The sequence below is a fragment of the Nerophis lumbriciformis genome, linkage group LG35, assembly GCF_033978685.3.
Source record: "Nerophis lumbriciformis linkage group LG35, RoL_Nlum_v2.1, whole genome shotgun sequence".
Classification (NCBI taxonomy): domain Eukaryota; kingdom Metazoa; phylum Chordata; class Actinopteri; order Syngnathiformes; family Syngnathidae; genus Nerophis; species Nerophis lumbriciformis.
Window position 1 is genome coordinate 21,359,358 of NC_084582.2, and position 22,671 is coordinate 21,382,028.

The window sequence follows — 22,671 nt, forward strand, 5'->3', positions numbered from 1 at the left end:
GCTAAAAGTCAGGAAGTAAGGAATAACATGCTAACAGTCAGAAAGTAAGAAATAGCATGCTAACAGTTATAAAACAAAGAATATCATGCTCACAATCAGAGAGTAAGGAATAACATGCTAACTGACAGAAAGTGAGGAATAACATTCGAACAGTCAGAAAAAGAGGAATAACATGCAAACAGTCAGAAAGTAAGAAATAGCATGCTAACAGTTCTAAAACAAAGAATGACATGCTCACAATCACAAAGTAAGGAATAACATGCTAACTGACAGAAAGTGAGGGATAACATTCTAACAGTCAGAAAAAGAGGAACAACATGATAACAGTCAGAAAGTAAGGAATGACATCCTAACAGTCAGAAAAAAGGAATACCATTCTAACAGTCAGGAAGTAAGGAATAACATGCTAACAGTCAGAAAGTAAGAAATAGCATGCTAACAGTTATAAAACAAAAAATAACATGCTCAAAATCAGAAAGTAAGGAATAACATGCTAACTGACAGAAAGTGAGGAATAACATTCGAACTGTCAGAAAAAAATGAATAACATTCAAACAGTCAGAAAGTAAGGAATGACATTCTAACAGTCAAAAAAAAAAGGAATACCATTCTAACAGTCAGACAGTAAGGAATAACATGCCAACTGACAGAAAGCATGGAATAACAATAACAGTCAGAGAATAAGGAATACGTCAGGAAGTAAGGAATAGCTTGCTAACAGTTATAAAACAAGGATTAACATGCTAACTGACAGAAAGTATGGAAGAACATTTCAACTGTCAGAGAATAAGGAATAATATGCTAAGAGTCAGGGAATAAAGAATAACATGGTAACTGACAGAAAGTAAAAAAACAAAAAAATTCTGGCCGTCAGAAAGTATGTAATAACATGCTTATTGACAGAATGTATGGAATAACATTCTAGCAGTCAGAGAATAAGGAATAACATGCTATAAGTCAGGAAGTAAGGAATAACATGCTAACAGTCAGAACGTAAGAAATAGCATGCTAACAGTGATAAAACAAAGAATAACATGCTCACAATCAGAAAGTAAAGAATAACATGCTAACAGTCAGAAAAAAGGAATATCATTATAACAGTCAGAAAGTAAGGAATAACATGCTAAATGACAGAAAGTATGGAATAACATTCTAACAGTCAGAGAATAAGGAATATGTCAGGGAGTAAGGAATAGCTTGCTAACAGTTATAAAACAAGGATTAACATGTTAACAGTCAGAAAGTAAGGAATAACAACATGCTAACTGACAGAAAGTATGGAATAACATTCTAGCAGTCAGAGAATAAGGAATATAATTCTAGCAGAATAAGATAAATAATAAAATGTCACAAAGTAAGGAATAACATGCTAACAGTCACAAAGTAAGGAATAACTTGCTAACAGTCACACAGAAAGGAATAACATGCTAACAGTCACAAAGTAAGGAATAACATGCTAACAGTCACACAGTAAGGAATAACATGCTAACAGTCACAAAGTAAGGAATAACATGCTAACAGTCACAAAGTAAGGAATAACATGCTAACAGTCACAAAGTAAGGAATAACATGCTAACAGTCGCAAAGTAATGAATAACATGCCAACAGTCACAAAGTAAGGAATAACATGCCAACAGTCACAAAGTAAGGAATAACATGCCAACAGTCACAAAGTAAGCAATAAGATGCTAACAGTCACAAAGTAAGGAATAACATGCTAACAGTCACAAAGTAAGCAATAAGATGCTAACAGTGACAGAGTTATAATAAGATGCCAACAGTGACAGAGTTATAATAACATGCTAACAGTGACAGAGTTATGATAAGATGCTAACAGTCACAGAGTTATAATAAGATGCTAACAGTCACAGAGTTATAATAAGATGCTAACAGTCACAGAGTTATAATAAGATGCTAACAGTCACAAAGTAAGCAATAAGATGCTAACAGTCACAAAGTAAGGAATAACATGCTAACAGTCACAAAGTAAGCAATAAGATGCTAACAGTGACAGAGTTATAATAAGATGCTAACAGTGACAGAGTTATAATAACATGCTAACAGTGACAGAGTTATAATAACATGCTAACAGTGACAGAGTTATAATAAGATGCTAACAGTCACGAAGTAAGGAATAAGATGCTAACAGTCACAAAGTAAGGAATAACATGCTAACAGTCACAAAGTTATAGTAAGATGCCAACAGTCACAGAGTTATAATAAGATGCTAACAGTCACAGAGTTATAATAAGATGCTAACAGTCACAGTGTTATAATAAGATGCTAACAGTGACAGAGTTATAATAAGATGCTAACAGTCACAGAGTTATAATAACATGCTAACAGTCACAAAGTAAGCAATAAGATGCTAACAGTCACAAAGTAAGGAATAACATGCTAACAGTCACAAAGTAAGCAATAAGATGCTAACAGTGACAGAGTTATAATAACACGCCAACAGTGACAGAGTTATAATAATATGCTAATAGTCACAGAGTTATAATAAGATTCTAACAGTCACGAAGTAAGGAATAAGATGCTAACAGTCACAGAGTTATAATAACATGCTAACAGTCACAAAGTAAGGAATAACATGCTAACAGTCACAAAGTAAGCAATAAGGTGCTAACAGTCACGAAGTAAGGAATAAGATGCTAACAGTCACAGAGTTATAATAACATGCTAACAGTCACAAAGTAAGGAAAAACATGCTAACAGTCACAAAGTAAGCAATAAGATGCTAACAGTCACAAAGTAAGGAATAACATGCTAACAGACACAAAGTAATGAATAACATGCCAACAGTCACAAAGTAAGGAATAACATGCTAATAGTCACAAAGTAATGAATAACATGCCAACAGTCACAAAGTAAGGAATAACATGCCAACAGTCACAAAGTAAGGAATAACATGCCAACAGTCACAAAGTAAGCAATAAGATGCTAACAGTCACAAAGTAAGGAATAACATGCCAACAGTCACAAAGTAAGCAATAAGATGCTAACAGTCACAAAGTAAGGAATAACATGCTAACAGTCACAAAGTAAGCAATAAGATGTTAACAGTGACAGAGTTATAATAAGATGCCAACAGTGACAGAGTTATAATAACATGCTAACAGTGACGGAGTTATAATAAGATGCTAACAGTCACAGAGTTATAATAAGATGCTAACAGTGACAGAGTTATAATAAGATGCCAACAGTGACAAAGTTATAATAACATGCTAACAGTGACAGAGTTATAGTAAGATGCCAACAGTGACAGAGTTATAATAACATGCTAACAGTGACAGAGTTATAATAAGATGCTAACAGTCACAGTGTTATAATAAGATGCTAACAGTGACAGAGTTATAATAAGATGCTAACAGTGACAGAGTTATAATAAGATGCCAACAGTGACAGAGTTATAATAACATGCTAACAGTGACAGAGTTATAATAAGATGCTAACAGTCACAGAGTTATAATAAGATGCTAACAGTGACAGAGTTATAATAACATGCTAACAGTCACAAAGTAAGCAATATGATGCTAACAGTCACAAAGTAAGGAATAACATGCTAACAGTCACAAAGTAAGCAATAAGATGCTAACAGTGACAGAGTTATAATAACATGCCAACAGTGACAGAGTTATAATAAGATGCTAACAGTCACAGAGTTATAATAAGATGCTAACAGTCACGAAGTAAGGAATACGATGCTAACAGTCACAAAGTTATAATAACATGCTAACAGTCACAAAGTAAGCAATAAGATGCTAACAGTCACAAAGTAAGGAATAACATGCTAACAGTGACAGAGTTATAATAAGATGCTAACAGTGACAGAGTTATAATAAGATGCCAACAGTGACAGAGTTATAATAACATGCTAACAGTGACAGAGTTATAATAAGATGCTAACAGTCACAGAGTTATAATAAGATGGTAACAGTCACAGAGTTATAATAAGATGCTAACAGTGACAGAGTTATAATAACATGCTAACAGTCACAAAGTAAGCAATACGATGCTAACAGTTACAAAGTAAGGAATAACATGCTAACAGTCACAAAATAAGCAATAAGATGCTAACAGTGACAGAGTATTAATAATATGCCAACAGTGACAGAGTTATAATAAGATACTAACAGTCACAGAGTTATAATAAGATGCTAACAGTCACGAAGTAAGGAATAAGATGCTAACAGTCACAAAGTAAGCAATAAGATGCTAACAGTGACAGAGTTATAATAATATGCCAACAGTGACAGAGTTATAATAAGATACTAACAGTCACAGAGTTATAATAAGATGCTAACAGTCACGAAGTAAGGAATAAGATGCTAACAGTCACAAAGTAAGCAATAAGATGCTAACAGTGACAGAGTTATAATAATATGCCAACAGTGACAAAGTTATAATAAGATACTAACAGTCACAGAGTTATAATAACATGCTAACAGTCACAAAGTAAGGAATAACATGCTAACAGTCACAAAGTAAGCAATAAGATGCTAACAGTCACAAAGTAAGGAATAACATGCTAACAGTGACAGAGTTATAATAAGATGCTAACAGTGACAGAGATCTAATAAGATGCTAACAGTGACAGAGTTATAATAAGATGCTAACAGTGACAGAGTTATAATAAGATGCTAACAGTGACAGAGTTATAATAAGATGCTAACAGTGACAGAGTTATAATAAGATGCTAACAGTGACAGAGTTATAATAAGATGCTAACAGTGACAGAGTTATAATAAGATGCTAACAGTGACAGAGATCTAATAAGATGCTAACAGTGACAGAGTTATAATAAGATGCTAACAGTGACAGAGTTATAATAAGATGCTAACAGTGACAGAGTTATAATAAGATGCTAACAGTGACAGAGATCTAATAAGATGCTAACAGTGACAGAGTTATAATAAGATGCTAACAGTGACAGAATTCTAATAAAATGCTAACAGTCACAGAGTTATGATAAGATGCGAACAGTGACAGAGTTATAATAAGATGCTAACAGTGACAGAGTTATAATAAGATGCTAACAGTGGCAGAGTTATAATAAGATACTAACAGTCACAGAGTTATAATAAGATGCTAACAGTGACAGAGTTATAGTAAGATGCCAACAGTGACAGAGTTATAATAACATGCTAACAGTGACAGAGTTATAATAAGATGCTAACAGTGACAGAGATCTAATAAGATGCTAACAGTGACAGAGTTATAATAAGATGCTAACAGTGACAGAATTCTAATAAAATGCTAACAGTCACAGAGTTATGATAAGATGCGAACAGTGACAGAGTTATAATAAGGTGCTAACAGTGACAGAGTTATAATAAGATGCTAACAGTGGCAGAGTTATAATAAGATGCTAACAGTCAGGCAGTAGGAGGGGCCAGTGAAGAACTCCTTGCTTGCTAAGTCAGCCGTCAACTTACCAAGAAGGCTTGAAAGACTTCTTTTCTGACGGGCCGAGCCACACGAGGCACTCAGTGACATTTCACTTCAACGTCTTGATTTTCGTTCAACAATAACCCGTGGAGAAGGTTTCGTAAATACACTTTATCTGGATTTTACACCAGCGACTGCAACAGATCTGATTTACTTGTCCTCCATGTTTTTCTTCTCCCGCTCTTCTTTCTCATTGGCTGATGTGCCTCAGCCAGAGAAGAACAATGACGGCCAAACAAAAAATAACCCGGAGTTGTTGTTCTTTCTTAAACCCGGCGCACACACACACACGCACGCACACGTAAATGCATTTTGGATATTTCATGTGTGTGTTCATTGTTCTTGTGGTATGTTGTGTATTCTAAGATAACGAAGGACAACAGTAAACACAAAAATGTGCCAAATCTGCCGGAAATGATACAGCAACGCCACTGAGACGAGTTCCCTATAGCGGAAGTGACGTCAGATGAGACGACTGCGTTTGTTTACATCTGTCATTACTAAACAGATTTAAACAACCTTCCATGTATATGTAGATTTTTTTGTGTGAAATCATTATTTTCGTTTACAAAGTGAGTAAGTGTCTGTTTCTTTCAAATAATATAGTGGTGAACTGATACTGTCATTGCTTTTTTTTATGCATCCATCCATCAATTGTCTTCCTTTTGTCCCTTTGGATATTTAATGTGTGTGTTTGTTCATTGTTCTTGTGGTATGTTGTGTATTCTAAGATAGCGAAGGACAACAGTAAACACACAAAAGTGCCAAATCAGCCGGAAATGATACAGCAACGCCATTGAGACGAGCGTCCTATAGCGGAAGTGACGTCAGATGAGACGACTGCGTTTGTTTACATCTGTATTTACTAAACATAGACCCCGAAAAGACACAATCAGTAGAAAATGGATGGATGGATGAATTTAAACAACCTTCTATATATTTGTAGATTTTTTTGTGTGAAATACATTTTTTTTGTTTACAAACTCAATAAATTTGACAATGTGGAAGTAAGCGTCTGTTTCTTTCAACTACTGTAGTGGTGAACTGATACTGTCATTGCATTTGTTTATCCATCCATTTTCTTCCTCTTGTCCCTTTTGGGGTCGCGGGGGTTGGGGGCCTGGAGCCTATCTTAGCTGCACTTGGTCGTAAGGCAGGGTACACCCTAGACAAGTCGCCACCTTTTCACACTGACAGATATTCACACTCACATTCACACACGAGGGCGGGGGTCAGCAACCCGCGGCTCTCGAGCCGCATGCGGCTTTTTAGCGCCGCCCTAGTGGCATTTTTTAAAAAGAATTGAAAATGGAAATAAATGGGGGAAAAATATTGTTTTTGTTTTAGTATGTTTTAGTATGTTTTTTGTTTGAGGACAATCATGACACAAACCTTCCCAAAATCTTTAATATGTTTGTGTGTATGCTTCACTGATGAGAGTATATGGTGAACATTGTTTTGTCCTACTAATTTCGGCGGTTCTTGAACACACCATAGTGTGGACTGTGACGCAACAGTTTGGTTACATGTAAAATCTTCCACTTCTTCTTTGTCCCACTTTGTCCACCAAAAGTTTAATGCTGTGTGTGAATGCACAAAGGTGCACTTTGTTGATGTTACTGACTTGTTGGAGTGCAAATCAGGCATATTTGGTCAGTGCATGACTAAAAGCTAATCCGTGCTAGCATCATTTGTAGGTATATTTGAGCTCATTTAATACCCTTTACTTTTATCCTCTTTGTATATAATTTAGTTTTGCATGTCTCATGCATGACACATTATCTGTATGTAATATTGGCTGCATTTCTGAAAGTTTTTTGTATACCATGTTGTTCCAGACCACAGCAAACATCACCTTGCTTGCCAAAGATTGAAATAAATCCATTAGAAGAAGAAAGCCTGCCGTTTCCTTTAACTTGGACACACACATCTATATCTTTGACCATTAAAAGCCAGTCATTTCCAGGAGTTATCTCACCTTATGAGTAACTTCTGATTTACTAATTGTTTCTAATTGTAAAATGTGTAGAATAAATATTACATTTCAACATTTCTGTCAACGGTGATTTGCGTCAGCGTGCGACACATAGTCATTTTGATAGTAGGCTATTATAGCTAATATAGACACTTACGACATGTGTTGCCTTCATTATAAGATTTATATGGCTTTTCATTTTTTGTGGCTCCAGACAGATTTTTTTTTAATATTTTTGGTCCAATATGGCTCTTTCAATGTTTTGGGTTGCCGGCCCCTGCATTAGGGGCGCGTTAGCGTTGCCAATCTGCCTATCACTTCCTTGGAGGTGGGAGGAAGTCGGAGTAACTGCGGAGAACCCACGCTGTTGAGAGAACATGCAACCTCCACACAGAAAGACCCGAGCCCGGGGATCAAACCCAAGACCTACTTGCTGTGAAGCACGAGCTCTAACCACTATTCCAACGTGCTACCCGCCTGTGTTTATATCCTTCCCAATATTGTCATAATAATACGGTATACAGGTCAGGACACAGTTGTTGTGAATAGCGTGCTGATTTCCCCTTTCACTTGGTTCCCAAGGAAGAAGAAAACATATGGCACCCCCCAATCCAACACTCTGACGCGACTATAAATAGTAACATTTGTCTATAAAATTGTTATAAGTACACCTCTGCATAACATTGTATCTTTATATATTAACATTAAAGAAAACAAAAGAGATGAAATAGATATAGATTACCTACAACAAAGAATAACTTTACTAACATAATGTCTTAGTCTGTTACAGAAAAGATTTTAAGTGCATGAATTTGCCTGAAATTAACAAAATTATATAATTAAACCATAAACATTTTTGGAACAACTTGAGCCATATGATACTGAAAAATACAAACCCCAAAACCAGTGAAGTTGGCACGTTGTGTAAATCGTAAATAAAAAGAGAATACAAAGATTTGCAAATCCTTTTCAACCTATATTCAATTGAATAGACTGCAAAGACAAGATACTTAACGTTCGAACGGAAAAACTGTTATTTTTTGCAAATATTAGCTCATTTGGAATTTGATGCCTGCAACATGTTTAAAAAAAGCTGGCACAAGTGGCAAAAAAGACTGAGAAAGTCGAGGAATGCTCATCAAAGACTTATTTGGAACATCCCACAGGTGAACAGGCTAATTGGGAACAGGTGGGTTCCATAATTGGGTATAAAAGCAGCTTCCATGAAAAGCTCAGGCATTCACAAACAAGGATGGGGCGAGGGTCACCACTTTGTGAACAAATGCGTGAGCAAATGGTCGAACGGTTTAAGAACAACATTTCTCAACGTGCTATTGCAAAGAATTTAGGGATTTCACCATCTACGGTGCGTAATATCATCAAAAGGGTCAGAGAATCTGGAGAAATCACTCCACGTAAGCGATGATATTACGGACCTTCGATCCCTCAGGCGGTACTGCATCAAAAAGCGACATCAGTGTGTGAAGGATATCACCACATGGCGTCAGGAACACTTCAGTAAACCACTGTCAGTAACTACAGTTTGTCGCTACATCTGTAAGTGCAAGTTAAAACTCTACTATGCAAAGCGGAAACCATTTATCAACAACACCCAGAAATACCGCCGGCTTCACTGGGCCCGAGCTCATCTAAGATGGACTGATGCAAAGGGGAAAAGTGTTCTGTGGTCTGACGAGTCCACATTTCAAATTGTTTTTGGAAACTGTGGACGTTGTGTCCTCCGGACCAAAGAGGAAAAGAACCATCCAGATTGTTCGAGGCGCAAAGTTCAAAAGCCAGCATATGTGATGGTATGGGGGTGTATTAGTGCCCAAGGCATGGGTAACTTACACATCTGTGAAGGCACCATTAATGCTGAAAGGTACATACAGGTTTTGGAGCAACATATCCAAGCAAAGTCTTTTTCATGGACGCCCCTGCTTATTTCAGCAAGACAATGCCAAGCCATATGTTACAACAGCGTGGCTTCATAGTAAAAGAGTGCGGGTACCAGACTGGCCTGCCTGTAGTCCAGACGTGTCTCCCATTGAAAATGTGTGGCACAATATGAAGCCTAAAGTATGACAACGGAGACCCCGAACTGTTGAACAACTTAAGCTGTACATCAAGCAAGAATGGGAAAGAATTACATCTGAAAAGCTTCAAAAATTGGTCTTCTCAGTTCCCAAACGTTTATTGAGTGTTGCTAAAAGGAAAGGCCATGTAACACAGTGGTAAAAATGCCCCTGTTCTAACTTTTTTGCAATGTGTTGCTGCCATTAAATTCTAAGTTAATGATTATTTGCAAAAAAAAAATTACGTTTCTCAGTTGGAACATTAAATATCTTGTCTTTGCAGTCCATTCAATTGAATATAAGTTGAAAAGGATTTGCAAATCGTCGTATTCTCTTTTTATTTACCATTTACACAACAAGTCAACTCCACTGGTTTTGGGTTTTGTATATAAACAAAAATGAGGAAGTCAAGACTAATGGCTACAGTGAGCATGTTTTGCAATGCACAGCTTTTCGAAGCTGGGTTTGAAGCATGATACTGATAAAGCACTGCATGGTGAATGTGATTGATTATAACCTGCCTCTTGCAGGATTCATCTCACTACTCAAAAATGAGTGAAAATGACACTTGATATTTTGATACAGGACATAATGACATTATGTAGTGTGCAAGAATGGTTTTATTTGAAGCCTTATAGTGCAGGGGTGTGCAAAGTGCCGCCTGGGGGCCATTTGCAGCCTGCAGCGGTTGTGTGTATTACATATTCTACAAATACAACAAAAGAGCTGCCAGGTTTTGCCGTTACTTTGGGACAGCGTAGCGCAGTTGGGAGAGTGGCCGTGCCAGCATTCTGAGGGTTCCTGGTTCAATCCACACCTTCTACCAACCTAGTCACATCCGTTGTGTCCTTGAGCAAGACACTTCACCCTTGCTCCTGATGGGTCGTGGTTAGGGCCTTGCATGGCAGCTCCCGCCATCAGTGTGTGTGTGAATGTGGAAATAGTGTCAAAACGCTTTGAGTACCTTGAAGGTAGATAAGCGCTATACAAGTATAACCCATTTAATTATTTTTATTTTACTGGCTTTTCTATGGTGTGTAAATCATGCATTATTGCCTATTTGTCCACAGGAACACGTTCCATTGTACTTCACTCATAACATTATTATTCCATAAGAATTGAAGTACTTCATGAATTATTCACTTTTTTATTCACAATGGGTAAATGATGGCAAAAGCCATTGTTTAGTTTATACTTTTGTATTGGAGAACAAGGTTCAGAGGTTTGCTGTTTTTCTACCTGTGAGTTCATGGATATTAGATCAATATGTAGGCTGCTAAGAGTAAACATCCCGTATCTATGTCAACAACACATTTTATGAGCTGTTGCTGTCACAAGGATTTGAGTGGAAACAAGCCGGGGCACATCTAATTGTGTTGTCAGGAATGTGAACCAGCTGTAAAACTACCGGGCGGAATCTGCGTGGGCTTTGAAAAAAACTCATTAGCAAAAGCCCAAAGTTGCATCACCTTCCTTTTACTCAACACTCAGTAAGAAGCTTCAGAGAGCATGCTAGATAAAACCTGATTATGTCGCAAATGGAACACTTTCTTCAGTACATCACACAAAGTATACCATGCATGCTCTGTGGCGTGTACTTAGTTTCTGAGTGGGCGACTTTTGCAGACACTCTCACTCATTTTGTACACAAATCCAAAAGTTGATCTTCAGCCACCATTATTTCAAGTTAGCACCTACCCTAAGATGGTGACTTTTGAAGTTGCTAAGTGTACATCACTGCACACTAGTGTTTTCCCGATACGAATATTTTGGTACCGGTACCATTTTGACTCGGGGGCCACATTGAGAGAAAAAAATCTGTCTGGGGGGCCAATGTGTATGTGTGTATAAATTATATATACACACTTAGCTGTAAAAATCTGCTGTACAGTATGTGTGTTTGGGTCCCTTCTTTCCAGGAACACTAACACCAAAAGTCACAATTTCTGATAGAGTTCTAAAGAAGTTATGACAGCCCACCTCAAAAAAAACGAAATGGAATTTTACAGTTTTTTACTGAATGGGACACCCAAAAACCACATGAAAATAAAGAAAGTGGGATTTACAATATTAACTATGAACGATAAAACACTGAATATTAACAACCAATGTACGCCACTCTTCTTTTACAAACCCCATTTCCATATGAGTTGGGAAATTGTGTTAGATGTAAATATAAAAGGAATACAATGATTTGCAAATCATTTTCAACCCATATTCAGTTGAATATGCTACAAAGACAACATGTTTGATGTTCAAACTGATAAACTTTTTTTTTTGTGCAAATAATCATTAACTTTAGAATTTGATGACAGCAACACGTGACAAAGAAGTTGGGAAAGGTGGCAATAAATACTGATAAAGTTGAGGAATGCTCATCAAACACTTATTTGAAACATCCCACAGGTGAACAGGCAAATTGGGAACAGGTGGGTGCCATGATTGGGTATAAAAGTAGATTCCATGAAATGCTCAGTCTTTCACAAGAAAGGATGGGGCGAGGGTCACCACTTTGTCAACAAATGCGTGAGCAAATTGTTGAACAGTTTAAGAAAACCCTTTCTCAACCAGCTATTGCAAGGAATTTAGGGATTTCACCATCTACGGTCCGTAATATCATCAAAGGGTTCAGAGAATCTGGAGAAATCACTGCACGTAAGCAGCTAAGCCCGTGACCTTCGATCCCTCAGGCTGTACTGCATCAACAAGCGACATCAGTGTGTAAAGGATATCATCACATGGGCTCAGGAACACTTCAGAAAACCACTGTCAGTAACTACAGTTGGTCGCTACATCTGTAAGTGCAAGTTAAAACTCTCCTATGCAAGGCAAAACACGTTTATCAACAACACCCAGGTACGCCGTCGGCTTCGCTGGGCCTGAGCTCATCTAAGATGGACTGATACAAAGTGGAAAAGTGTTCTGTGGTCTGACGAGTCCACATTACAAATTGTTTTGGGAAACTGTGGACGTCGTGTCCTCTGGACCAAAGAGTAAAAGAACCATCCGGATTGTTATAGGCGCAAAGTTGAAAAGCCAGCACTTGTGATGGTATGGGGGTGTATTAGTGCCCAAGACATGGGTAACTTACACATCTGTGAAGGCGCCATTAATGCTGAAAGGTACATACAGGTTTTGGAGCAACATATGTTGCCATCCAAGCAACGTTACCATGGACGCCCCTGCTTATTTCAGCAAGACAATGCCAAGCCACATGTTACATCAACGTGGCTTCATAGTAAAAGAGTGCGGGTACTAGACTGGCCTGCCTGTAGTCCAGACCTGTCTCCCATTGAAAATGTGTGGCTATGAAGCCTAAAATACCACAACGGAGACCCCCGGACTGTTGAACAACTTAAGCTGTACATCAAGCAAGAATGGGAAAGAATTCCATTTGAGAAGCTTAAAAAATGTGTCTCCTCAGTTGTTAAAAGGAAAGGCCATGTAACACAGTGGTAAACATGCCCTTTCCCAACTACTTTGGCACGTGTTGAAGCCATGAAATTCTAAGTTCATTATTATTTGCAAAAAAAAATAAAGTTTATGAGTTTGAACATCAAATATCTTGTCTTTGTAGTGCATTCAACTGAATATGGGTTGAAAATGATTTGCAAATCATTGTATTACGTTTATATTTACATCTAACACAATTTCCCAACTCATATGGAAACGGGGAAGGTACTTCTCATACCAGCTCCTCCATAGACATCTTTTACGATCAAGCAAAACACAACAAAAATGTAAAAAACCGCAAAGTGTAATAAACACCTGCAATATGATATTTTATCACTTTTATGCAGACAGTTGTTGTAAAAATTAGCTTCCGCATCTGTTTCTGACACACGCATTTCAGGCTTGCTGCTCTGAAAACAAACCCCGCCCACTCTGGTTTGTTCCCCCTCTGAGCTGCTGTGACGTAGATTACCGTAATAACTCCTATATCACTCAAAAGTGCAGATTCTAACCATTGAAATACTTTCTATAGTTCAAGACTTACGGCCAATGGCGGCGACAGTTTTGATGTTAAAGGTCTAAAAAAATTATGTAGAACATCCGGCGGGCCGGATTGAAAATCTTTAATTTGTCCAGGTCTGCTTTATAGAGTAATAGTAAAAAAGTAGTCATCCAAATATTTACTTGAGTAAGTGTAAATAAATATTCTGTGAAAAAAACTACTGCTCCACTTACGCAGAGACACAACAGGTAAAAAATTAACATTTTTATTTTTGATAGTTAATACAGAGTGGCATTACGGTCATCTTGTCCTCATCACAATGAATGTTTGCATGGTTGCGATCAGAATAGGTTTGATAGTTTTCTGGAAGTTTCTTTCACAATTTAGTACATGTGGTGTACACTGCAGCCGCACTTGATGTCTCGCCTTCCAGGGGCGCTGGCCTTATTCCAGATTCGGAGGCGCGTAATAAACAAAAGTAGTTTAGTCGATGGGAGAATACACAGAAGATCAGATCTGACAGGGAACGCTAATATTCAGATGTTGCTCCACTCAAAGTGAAGTGATTTATATTTATATAGCGCTTTTCTCTAGTAACTCAAAGCGCTTTTACATTGAGAAACCCAATATCTAAGTTACATTTAAACCAGTGTGGGTGGCACTGGGAGCAGGTGGGTGAAGTGTTTTGCCCAAGGACACAACGGTAGGGACTAGGATGGCAGTAGCGGGGATCGAACCTGGAACCCTCAAGTTGCTGGCACGGCCGCTCTGCCAACCGAGCTATACCGCCCCAATATCCAAAGTGTGCATCTTGGATGAGGGGCCAATTCAATCAATTTGATTTAAATTTGATTCAACACGATTCTTGAAATATATTAAGTGGTATCAGTGACGTGGAGTCAGGGGAGGCAGGTGAGGCGGGGCCTCACCTGCCATCATGGAAAGAAAAAAAATTTAAAAAGAAAAAAATTAATTAAATTGTTATATGTATCCAGTGATTATACTATAAAGTTATTTTCCATTTAACTTCACCAGTTTTAGATTATTTTTTATTCAAAATCGCTGAATTTTCACATTTGCCGTTCAAATACTGAGAAGAGACTTGCGGTGAGTCAGCAGCCAGTTGAGGCATGTCACTGAGTTGAGTCTCACCATGGATTGCGCAATGACTCGGCTAACTGCTGGCCTGCTGTGCAGTGAGACCGTATTGCTATATGAATTATATTATACATTTCCATAGTTTAGTTAGCTGAGGTATATAATGTACAGTGTATTTTGTCAACAACTGTATGTGTGTAACGTATTTCTTGTGCTGAGCAATCATAAAACTGCTGCGAAGACTCACTGTGTGAGGTTCGCAGTAATCCCGCCTCCTGGTGGTAGAGGGCGGTAGTGATCCCAGGGAGCATTTCTGCGACTACTCGTTTGCAGAAGAAGTGACAACAAGCAGCAACAGTTAGCAGTGATCGTTTATTTTTTCCTCTTGCCTGGACTATTAACATGGAGGATTACATATCTGATTTTGATTGATTGATTGAGACTTTTATTAGTAGGTTGCACAGTGAAGTACATATTCCGTACAATTGACCACTAAATGGTAACACCCGAATAAGTTTTTCAACTTGTTTAATAAAACAGTTTTCTAAACTGGACTTTCAATCGAAGCAGGAGGTAATACTTAAAGGAAGATCTCCATCGAGACAGAGAGACTTTTAAAACTGAAGAAAGATAAGGAAGACTTCTATAAACAAGTTATCGATGCTTTTGTTCAAATGGAGCTGCGCATGGACTTCATTTATAAGTAAAGGTAAGACCATAATAACGTTTTTTTTTTAGTAAATGTGCTTTTTTGTGTGCTACAGTTTGTGAGTGTAAAGTTAAAGTACCAATGATTGTCACACACACACTAGTTGTGGTGAAATTTGTCCTCTGCATTTGACCCATCCCCTTGCTCACTCCCTGGGAGGTGAGGGGAGCAGTGGGCAGCAGCGGCGCCACGCCCGGGAATCATTTTTGGTGATTTAACCCCCAATTCCAACCCTTGATGCTGAGTGCCAAGCAGGGAAGAATGCTGGGATGAGCTTTTAAACTTTACCCGTTAACTGCTGCCAATCAAATGGTGAATAAGATACTCTTTAGGGTTCACATGTTTGTAAATCTGACTGTGATGAAGTCAGTGCCTCACCAGCCATGAACCTCACCGCACGTCACTGATTGGTATACAAATGATAATAAAACCTTTACATAAATAATATGGTTATAATCAAATTATTTGTAATTAATAATTCCTACCAATGAACATCAATAAACCAATGAATAGCATTCATGTGTGTCAGTTAAAATACAGCTTGAATCTTCTTTTTTTAATGAGATATTATTTTTTGCAACAGCTTCAAGTAAAAATGTACATTGGCTTGAAAAACTATTCATACGCCTTCCACATATTGTTGCACACATTTTATTGCCCACAACTAAAGCAGAAGGAAAATGATTTCCTGTTTTTTTTGTTTTTTTTACTAATAAGAAGTGCTCAGTATGGTGTGAAAATTAGGAAGTTGTAGAGAAATACCACAAAAGACGTGCATCATAGAACTCTTTTCTTTTCTTTTTTTTTACACCATTTTATTATTAAAAATGAACACCTTTACAATTGTTGTTCTTTGACATCAAATGCCAGTAAAATGTTTTCCTTTGTGGTCGTTACAAAATGTGTTTAAGTTCAAAAGGTATGAATACTTTTTTTCAACCTCTGAGTGCAAACAACCACTTCACGCACACACACTCACAAACACATGTCGTGCTAGGCCAAGTTTTTTTTTTTTTCTTCTTTTTTTTCTTCTTCCTTTCTCCTCTGAAGTATTCAAGTAAGCGGATACATTTCCATGAAACACAATCAGTAGCAAACATTTTCATTTGAAACGTTGTTGTTGTCACTTTAAGACACGTTGAAGCTTGTAAACATGAAACAATATAATCTTTGTTTTTCTTTACAAAATGTCATTTAATAGAAAAATAGACTTTTTTTCATAAATGTTTTCTCTTCTTGAGAATCTTCACTAAGCTCACAGTGGATCTTTTTTTTTTTTTTTAAATCCAATACAGTGGAACCTGTTTAAGTCGACGTCCCTTAAACTGACTGATTTGCATCAACACAAGCGTTTGGTGTCATAACTGAAACTATGCATTTTACTTATGACTTTGTCAAGAGACATCATGGACAGAATGGAGGATAAGAAAGGATTTTTCATAGAAATTACTGCTTTGATTCTCAAATTCAACAAAAGCGGTCGATGTCGACTTGAGTTGGCGCTTTCTCGTAATGTCAACACAAGGATTTGAGGAGTTGGCCCACATACACTGGTTCTCAATTTGAAAAGGGTGTCACCATAAACAGGTTGTCACTGACATAAACGGATGGTCAACATAAATGGGTTGTCGATATTAAAGATCTGTCAAAATAAACGGCTTGTCAACATCGATGGGTTGTCAACATAAACAGGTTGCCAATAGGAACAGGTTGTCACTGTAGATGGGGCGTTGTTGACATAATCGGTTTGCCGATGTAAACAGGATAGATGTGTTGACAACATAAACAGGTTGTCGCTATTGTTGACATAAAATGGTAATCAACATAAATGGGTTGTTGACATTTGAGACGGGTCTATGACATAAATGGGCTGTCAACATAGATGGGTTGTCAACATAAACAGGTTGCCAATATGAACTGGTTGTCACTGTAGACAGGGCGTTGTTGACATAAACGGGCTGTCAACATAGACAGACTTAACATGAACAGGTTCTCAATACAAACAGGTTGCCAATATGAACGGTATAAATGGGTTGACAACATAAATGAGTGGTTGACATTTAAAACGGGTCTATGATATAAATGGGCTGGCAACATAAACGGGTTGTCACTGACATTAACGAGTGTTCGACATAAATGGTTTGGCGATATAAAAGATCTGTCAAAATAAACGGCTTGTCAACATCGATGGGTTGTCAACATAAACAGGTTGCCAGTAGGAACAGGTTGCCACTGTAAATGAGGCGTTGTTGACATAAACGGTTTGCCGATATAAACAGGATAGATGTGTTGACAACATAAACAGGTTGTCGTCGTAGATGGGTTGTTGACATAAAATGGTGGGCAACATAAATGGGTTGTTGAAATTTGAGACGGGTCTATGACATAAATGGGCTGTCAACATAAACGGTATCAATATAGGCAGATGCGGTGATGACATTATCAGGTTGTCGTCATAGATGGGTTGTTGACATAAAATGGTGGTCAACATAAATGAGTTGTCGACATTTGAGACGGGTCTATGACATAAACCAGCTGTCAACATAGACATATTGTCAACATAAACAGGTTGTCAATATGAACTGGTCATCACTGAAGACGGGGCGTTGTTGACATAAACGGGTTGCCGATATAAACAGGACAGATGTGTTGACGAGTGAAACAGGTTGTCGTCGTAGATGGGTGGTTGACATAAAATGGAGGTCAACATAAATGGGTTGTTGACATTTGAGACGGGTCTATGACATAAATGGGCTGTCAACATCGACAGGTTGCCAAAATGAACTGGTTGTCACCGTAGATGGGGCGTCGTTGACATAAAGGGGATCTCAATATAAACAGGATAGATGTGTTGACGCCATAAACTGGTTGTTGACATAAAATGGTGGTAAACATAAATGGGCTGTTGACATTTAAGATGGGTAATTGACATAAACAGGCTGTCAACATAAACGGGTTGTCAACATAGACAGATTGTCAACATGAACAGGTTCTCAATATAAACAGGTTGCCGATATGAACGAAATAAATGGGTTGACAACATAAATGGGTTGTTGACATTTGAGACGGGTCTATGACATAAATGGGCTGTCAACATAAACATGTTGTCACTGACATAAACGGGTGGTCAACATAAATGGGTTATCGATATAAAAGATCTGTCAAAATAAACGGCTTGTCAACATCGATGGGTTGTCAACATAAACAGGTTGCCAATATTAACTGGCTGTCACTGTAGACAGGGTGTTGTTGACAGGATAGATGTGTTGACATAAACAGGTTGTCGTCATAGATGGGTTGTTGACATAAAATGGTGGTCAACGTAGATGGGGCGTCGTTGACAAACGGGATCTCAATATAAACAGGATAGATGTGTTGATGCCATAAACAGGTTGTTGACATAAAATAGTGGTCAACATAGACAGATTGTCAACATGAACAGTTTCTCAATATAAACAGGTTGCCGATATGAACGAAATAAATGGGTTGACAACATAAATGGGTTGTTGACATTTGAGATGGGTCTATGACATAAACGGGCTGTCAACATAAACGGGTTGTCAACATAAACAGATTGTCAACATGAACAGGTTCTCAATATAAACAGGTTGCCGATACGAACGGAATAAATGGGTTGACAACATAAATGGGTTGTTGACATTTGAGACGGTTCTATGACATATATGGGCTGTCAACATAAACAAGTTGTCACTGACAAACGGGTGGTCAACATAAATGGGTTGTCGATATAAAAGATCTGTCAAAATAAACGGCTTGTCAACATCGATGGGTTGTCAACATAAACAGGTTGCCAATATTAACTGGTTGTCACTGTAGACAGGGCGTTGTTGACAGGATAGATGTGTTGACATAAACAGGTTGTCGTCATAGATGGGTTGTTGACATAAAAGGGTGGTCAACATAAACGGGTTGTTGACATTTGAGACGGGTCTATGACATAAATGGGCTGTCAACATACACGGGTTGTCAACATAGACAGGATAGATGTGGTGACGACATACACAGGTTGTCGTCATAGATGGGTTGTTAAATGACTTAAATGGGTTTTTGACATTTGAGACAGGTCTATGACATATATGGGCTGTCAACAAACAGGTTGTCACTGACATAAACGGGTGGTCAACATAAATGGGTTGTCGATATAAAAGAACTGTCAAAATAAACGGCTTGTCAACATTGATGTGTTGTCAACATAAACAGGTTGCCAATATTAACTGGTTGTCACTGTAGACAGGGCGTTGTTGACAGGATAGATGTGTTGATGACATAAACAGGTTATCGTCATAGATGGGTTGTTGACATAAAATGATGGTCAACATAAACGGGTTGTTGACATTTGAGACGGGTTTATGACAGACAGGATAGATGTGGTGACGACATACACAGGTTGTCGTCATAGATGGGTTGTTAAATGACTTAAATGGGTTTTTGACATTTGAGACTGGTCTATGACATAAACCCGCTGTCAACATAAACAGGTTGCCAATATGAACTGGTCATCGCTGTAGACGGGGCGTTGTTGACATAAACGGGTTGTTAATATAAACAGGATAGATGTGTTGATGACATAAACAGGTTGTCGTCATAGATGGGTTGTTGACATAAAATGGTGGTCAACATAAACGGTTGTTGACATTTGAGACGTGTCTATGACATAAATGGGCTGACAACATACACGGGTTGTCAACATGAACATGTTCTCAATATAAACAGGTTGCCAATATGAACGGAATAAATGGGTTGACAACATAAATGGGTTGTCGACCTCTGAGACGGGTCTATGACATAAATGGGCTGTCAACATAAACGGGTTGTCATCATGAACAGGTTCTCAATATAAACAGGTTGCCAAGATGAACAGGCTGCCATTATGAACGGGATAAATGGGTTGACAACATAAATGGGTTGTCGGCGCAGACAGATTGTCAATATAAACGGAACAAAAAAGTTGTAGGCATAAACGGGCGTTGTCGACTTAAGGGGGTTCCACTGTTGACTGAAAAGATCACAAAATGATGTGAGGGGTAGAAGGCCTTTGGTTTTTTTGTGAAAACGTATGAAAAAGAGGATCCACAAAAAGTCGATAAAAGTGAAACAGCTTTTTTCCACAGGTTGCGTTTTTCAAAATAAAAGTTACAATCAGGTGTTGCTGGCGGGGGCGTGCGAGCCACACAACCAGCGGCGGGTGTAAAAGGCCAGCACCATGAGGAGCATCTCCGAGGTGCTGCTCAGCGCCACTATGAACGGCGCCTGCGACGCAAAGTCCGCCTCCACGCGGCGAAAGGACAGCTGCATGACGGCGAGCGCCAGCAGGCTGTTCTGGACGCCGACCTCGATGCTCACCGTCTTCCTCTGCGGCGGGGCCAAGCCCGCCAACTTAGCCAGGACCGCCCCCACCGCCAAGCCCAGCAAAGGCACCGTGGCCCCCACCGCCACGATCTGGGGCCTGACGTCGGCCAGGATGGACGCCCCCATCTGGTATGCCATGAAGATGCCGCCCACAATCAGCACGAAGCTGAAGGGCCTGATGAGTCCCAGCAGGACGCGGGTCAGGGCGGGCAGGCGCAGCTTCACCATCATGCCCAGCGAGATGGGGATGGCGATGAAGAGGAGGGTGAGCAGGATCTTCACGAAGGGCACGTGCAGGGCGGCGTGCACGCCCAGCACACGGCCGTACAGCGCCGACGACAGCGGCATGGCGCCGGCCGCCACCACCGTGGACACCAATGTCATGGAGATGGCCAGGGTGACGTCGCCCCCCAGCAGGAGGCTGTACAGGTACCCGCCTCCACCGCCAGGGGCGGAGCAAGTGATGACCAACCCCAAGGCTAGCGCTTTGGGCAGGACGGCCAGGCGGGCCACACAGTAGGCGTACAGCGGCATCACCAGGAACTGGGCCAGAACCCCCAGCAGCAGAGGAAGCGGACTCCTCAGCAGCGCCTTTAGAACCTCCACCTCCACCTTGCAGCCGAAGGCACACTTGTTGACGAAGATGAGGGGCAGCAAGGCGAACAGAACCGGGTTCTCCGAGAAATGGGCCAAGCCGCCTGAGCGGACGAGTCGCGTGGCGGTGTCGTCGCGACCGGGCGCCACGATGATGGAGTAGTCCGTTCTCTCCTCGATCAGCACCTCGGAGTCCCGGTCCGGGTCCAGGAGAAGCCGGATTTCGAGCTGGGCCTGGCCGGGGAACCCGGAGCGGATGCTGATGACGTAGCTCTTAGTGGGTCCCGCGTGGCCGCCGTCCGTCACGTTGAGGATGGAGAGGACCTCCGGGTCCAAGGAGCGAACCGTCACGGTCTCTTTCCCGCCCGCTTCCGGGTTCGGGCTCCGGTACAAGCTGGACACCACAATCACGCCGTTGGTGTTTTCAGGAAACTCGAATTCGTTGGACGAGCCGTCCCCGATGATGATGTACCGGCTGCCGTCCACGGTTTGGTTCCCGGCGGCCGACGCTCGCCCAGTAACCAGGAAGAGACAACATAGTTGAAATAAAGTCCTCATTGTCTTCACTGCCTTCCCCTCGCTACGCCTTCATTGTTGTCTCCTTGGTCACACGAGAGCTCCGCTGCTCGTCTGGGATCCATTTTGCTTTTATACCGGAACAGAAACATCACCCCGCCCTGCGCCGAGCAGGAAACACAATCATCTCCACTCGGTGCAGCTTTGTCACCCCTCGTCTGTTCGCTCTCCGACCCACGCCGAGTGCCAGCGGCGAAAATCTCTTGTTAGTTTGCTAGTTAAAATGAGAGAAAACATTGAAGGGCAGGTTCGACCCTGACGTCGGCAGCGTCGATACCAACGCCGGCCTCATGACGATACTGTGATCATATCAATGGTTGTTTTTTTTTCCATTTCAGGATGTTCTTCCTAAGTTGTATTTAAATCATAACCAATAAACTGAAAACAAAACAACTGAGGGATTGTTTCAAATATTGTCAGAACTGACCCTATACTTGGTATCGGCGGATTAATACAAACATATCAGCGTCGATACTAGCGATGAGTTTACTTTTTTTCAGTGTTGTTTATTTTCCACACATACTGTTTCTTCAGGGTCGACCCTGACGTCGGCAGCGTCGATACCAACGCCGGCCTCATGACGATACTAATGTGATCATATCGATGGTTGTTTTTTTTTTATTTCAAGATGTTTCTCCTAATTTTTATTTCAATCATAACCAATAAACTAACAACAAAACAACAGAGGGATGTTTTAAAGTATTGTCAGAACTATACTTGGTATCGGCGGATTAATACAAACATATCAGCATCGATATTAGCGATGGTCAATGAGTATTATTTTTCAGTGTTCTTGTTTATTTTCCACACATACTGTGTCTTCAGGGTCGACCCTGACGTCGGCAACGTCGATACCAACGCCGGCCTC

The 22,671-nt window shown here is 39.8% G+C and overlaps 2 protein-coding genes across 3 annotated transcripts in view; both read right to left on the bottom strand.

Annotated features, from left to right (window-relative positions):
* LOC133575208 (Fanconi anemia group A protein) overlaps window positions 1-5,722 on the bottom strand; it is an 85,655-nt gene extending 79,933 nt beyond the window's left edge. For both annotated transcript variants that reach the window (XM_061927779.2, XM_061927778.2), the window contains exon 1: window positions 5,439-5,722. In XM_061927779.2, coding sequence (XP_061783763.1) covers window positions 5,439-5,499 — 61 coding nt within the window. In that variant the 5' untranslated portion in view covers window positions 5,500-5,722. The remainder of the gene's footprint in view (window positions 1-5,438) is intronic.
* Window positions 5,723-15,058: 9,336 nt separating this feature from the next.
* On the bottom strand, window positions 15,059-22,039 carry slc10a3 (solute carrier family 10 member 3). The gene has a single exon (XM_061928133.1). The coding sequence runs from the start codon at window positions 21,783-21,785 to the stop codon at window positions 20,424-20,426; it is 1,362 nt and encodes a 453-aa protein (XP_061784117.1). The 5' UTR covers window positions 21,786-22,039; the 3' UTR covers window positions 15,059-20,423.
* Between the last annotated feature and the right edge of the window lie 632 nt (window positions 22,040-22,671).

Bases quoted from the DNA above. Each gene is read 5' to 3' on its own strand.
- slc10a3 (XM_061928133.1), bottom strand. From the start codon at position 21,785: ATGAGGACTTTATTTCAACTATGTTGTCTCTTCCTGGTTACTGGGCGA.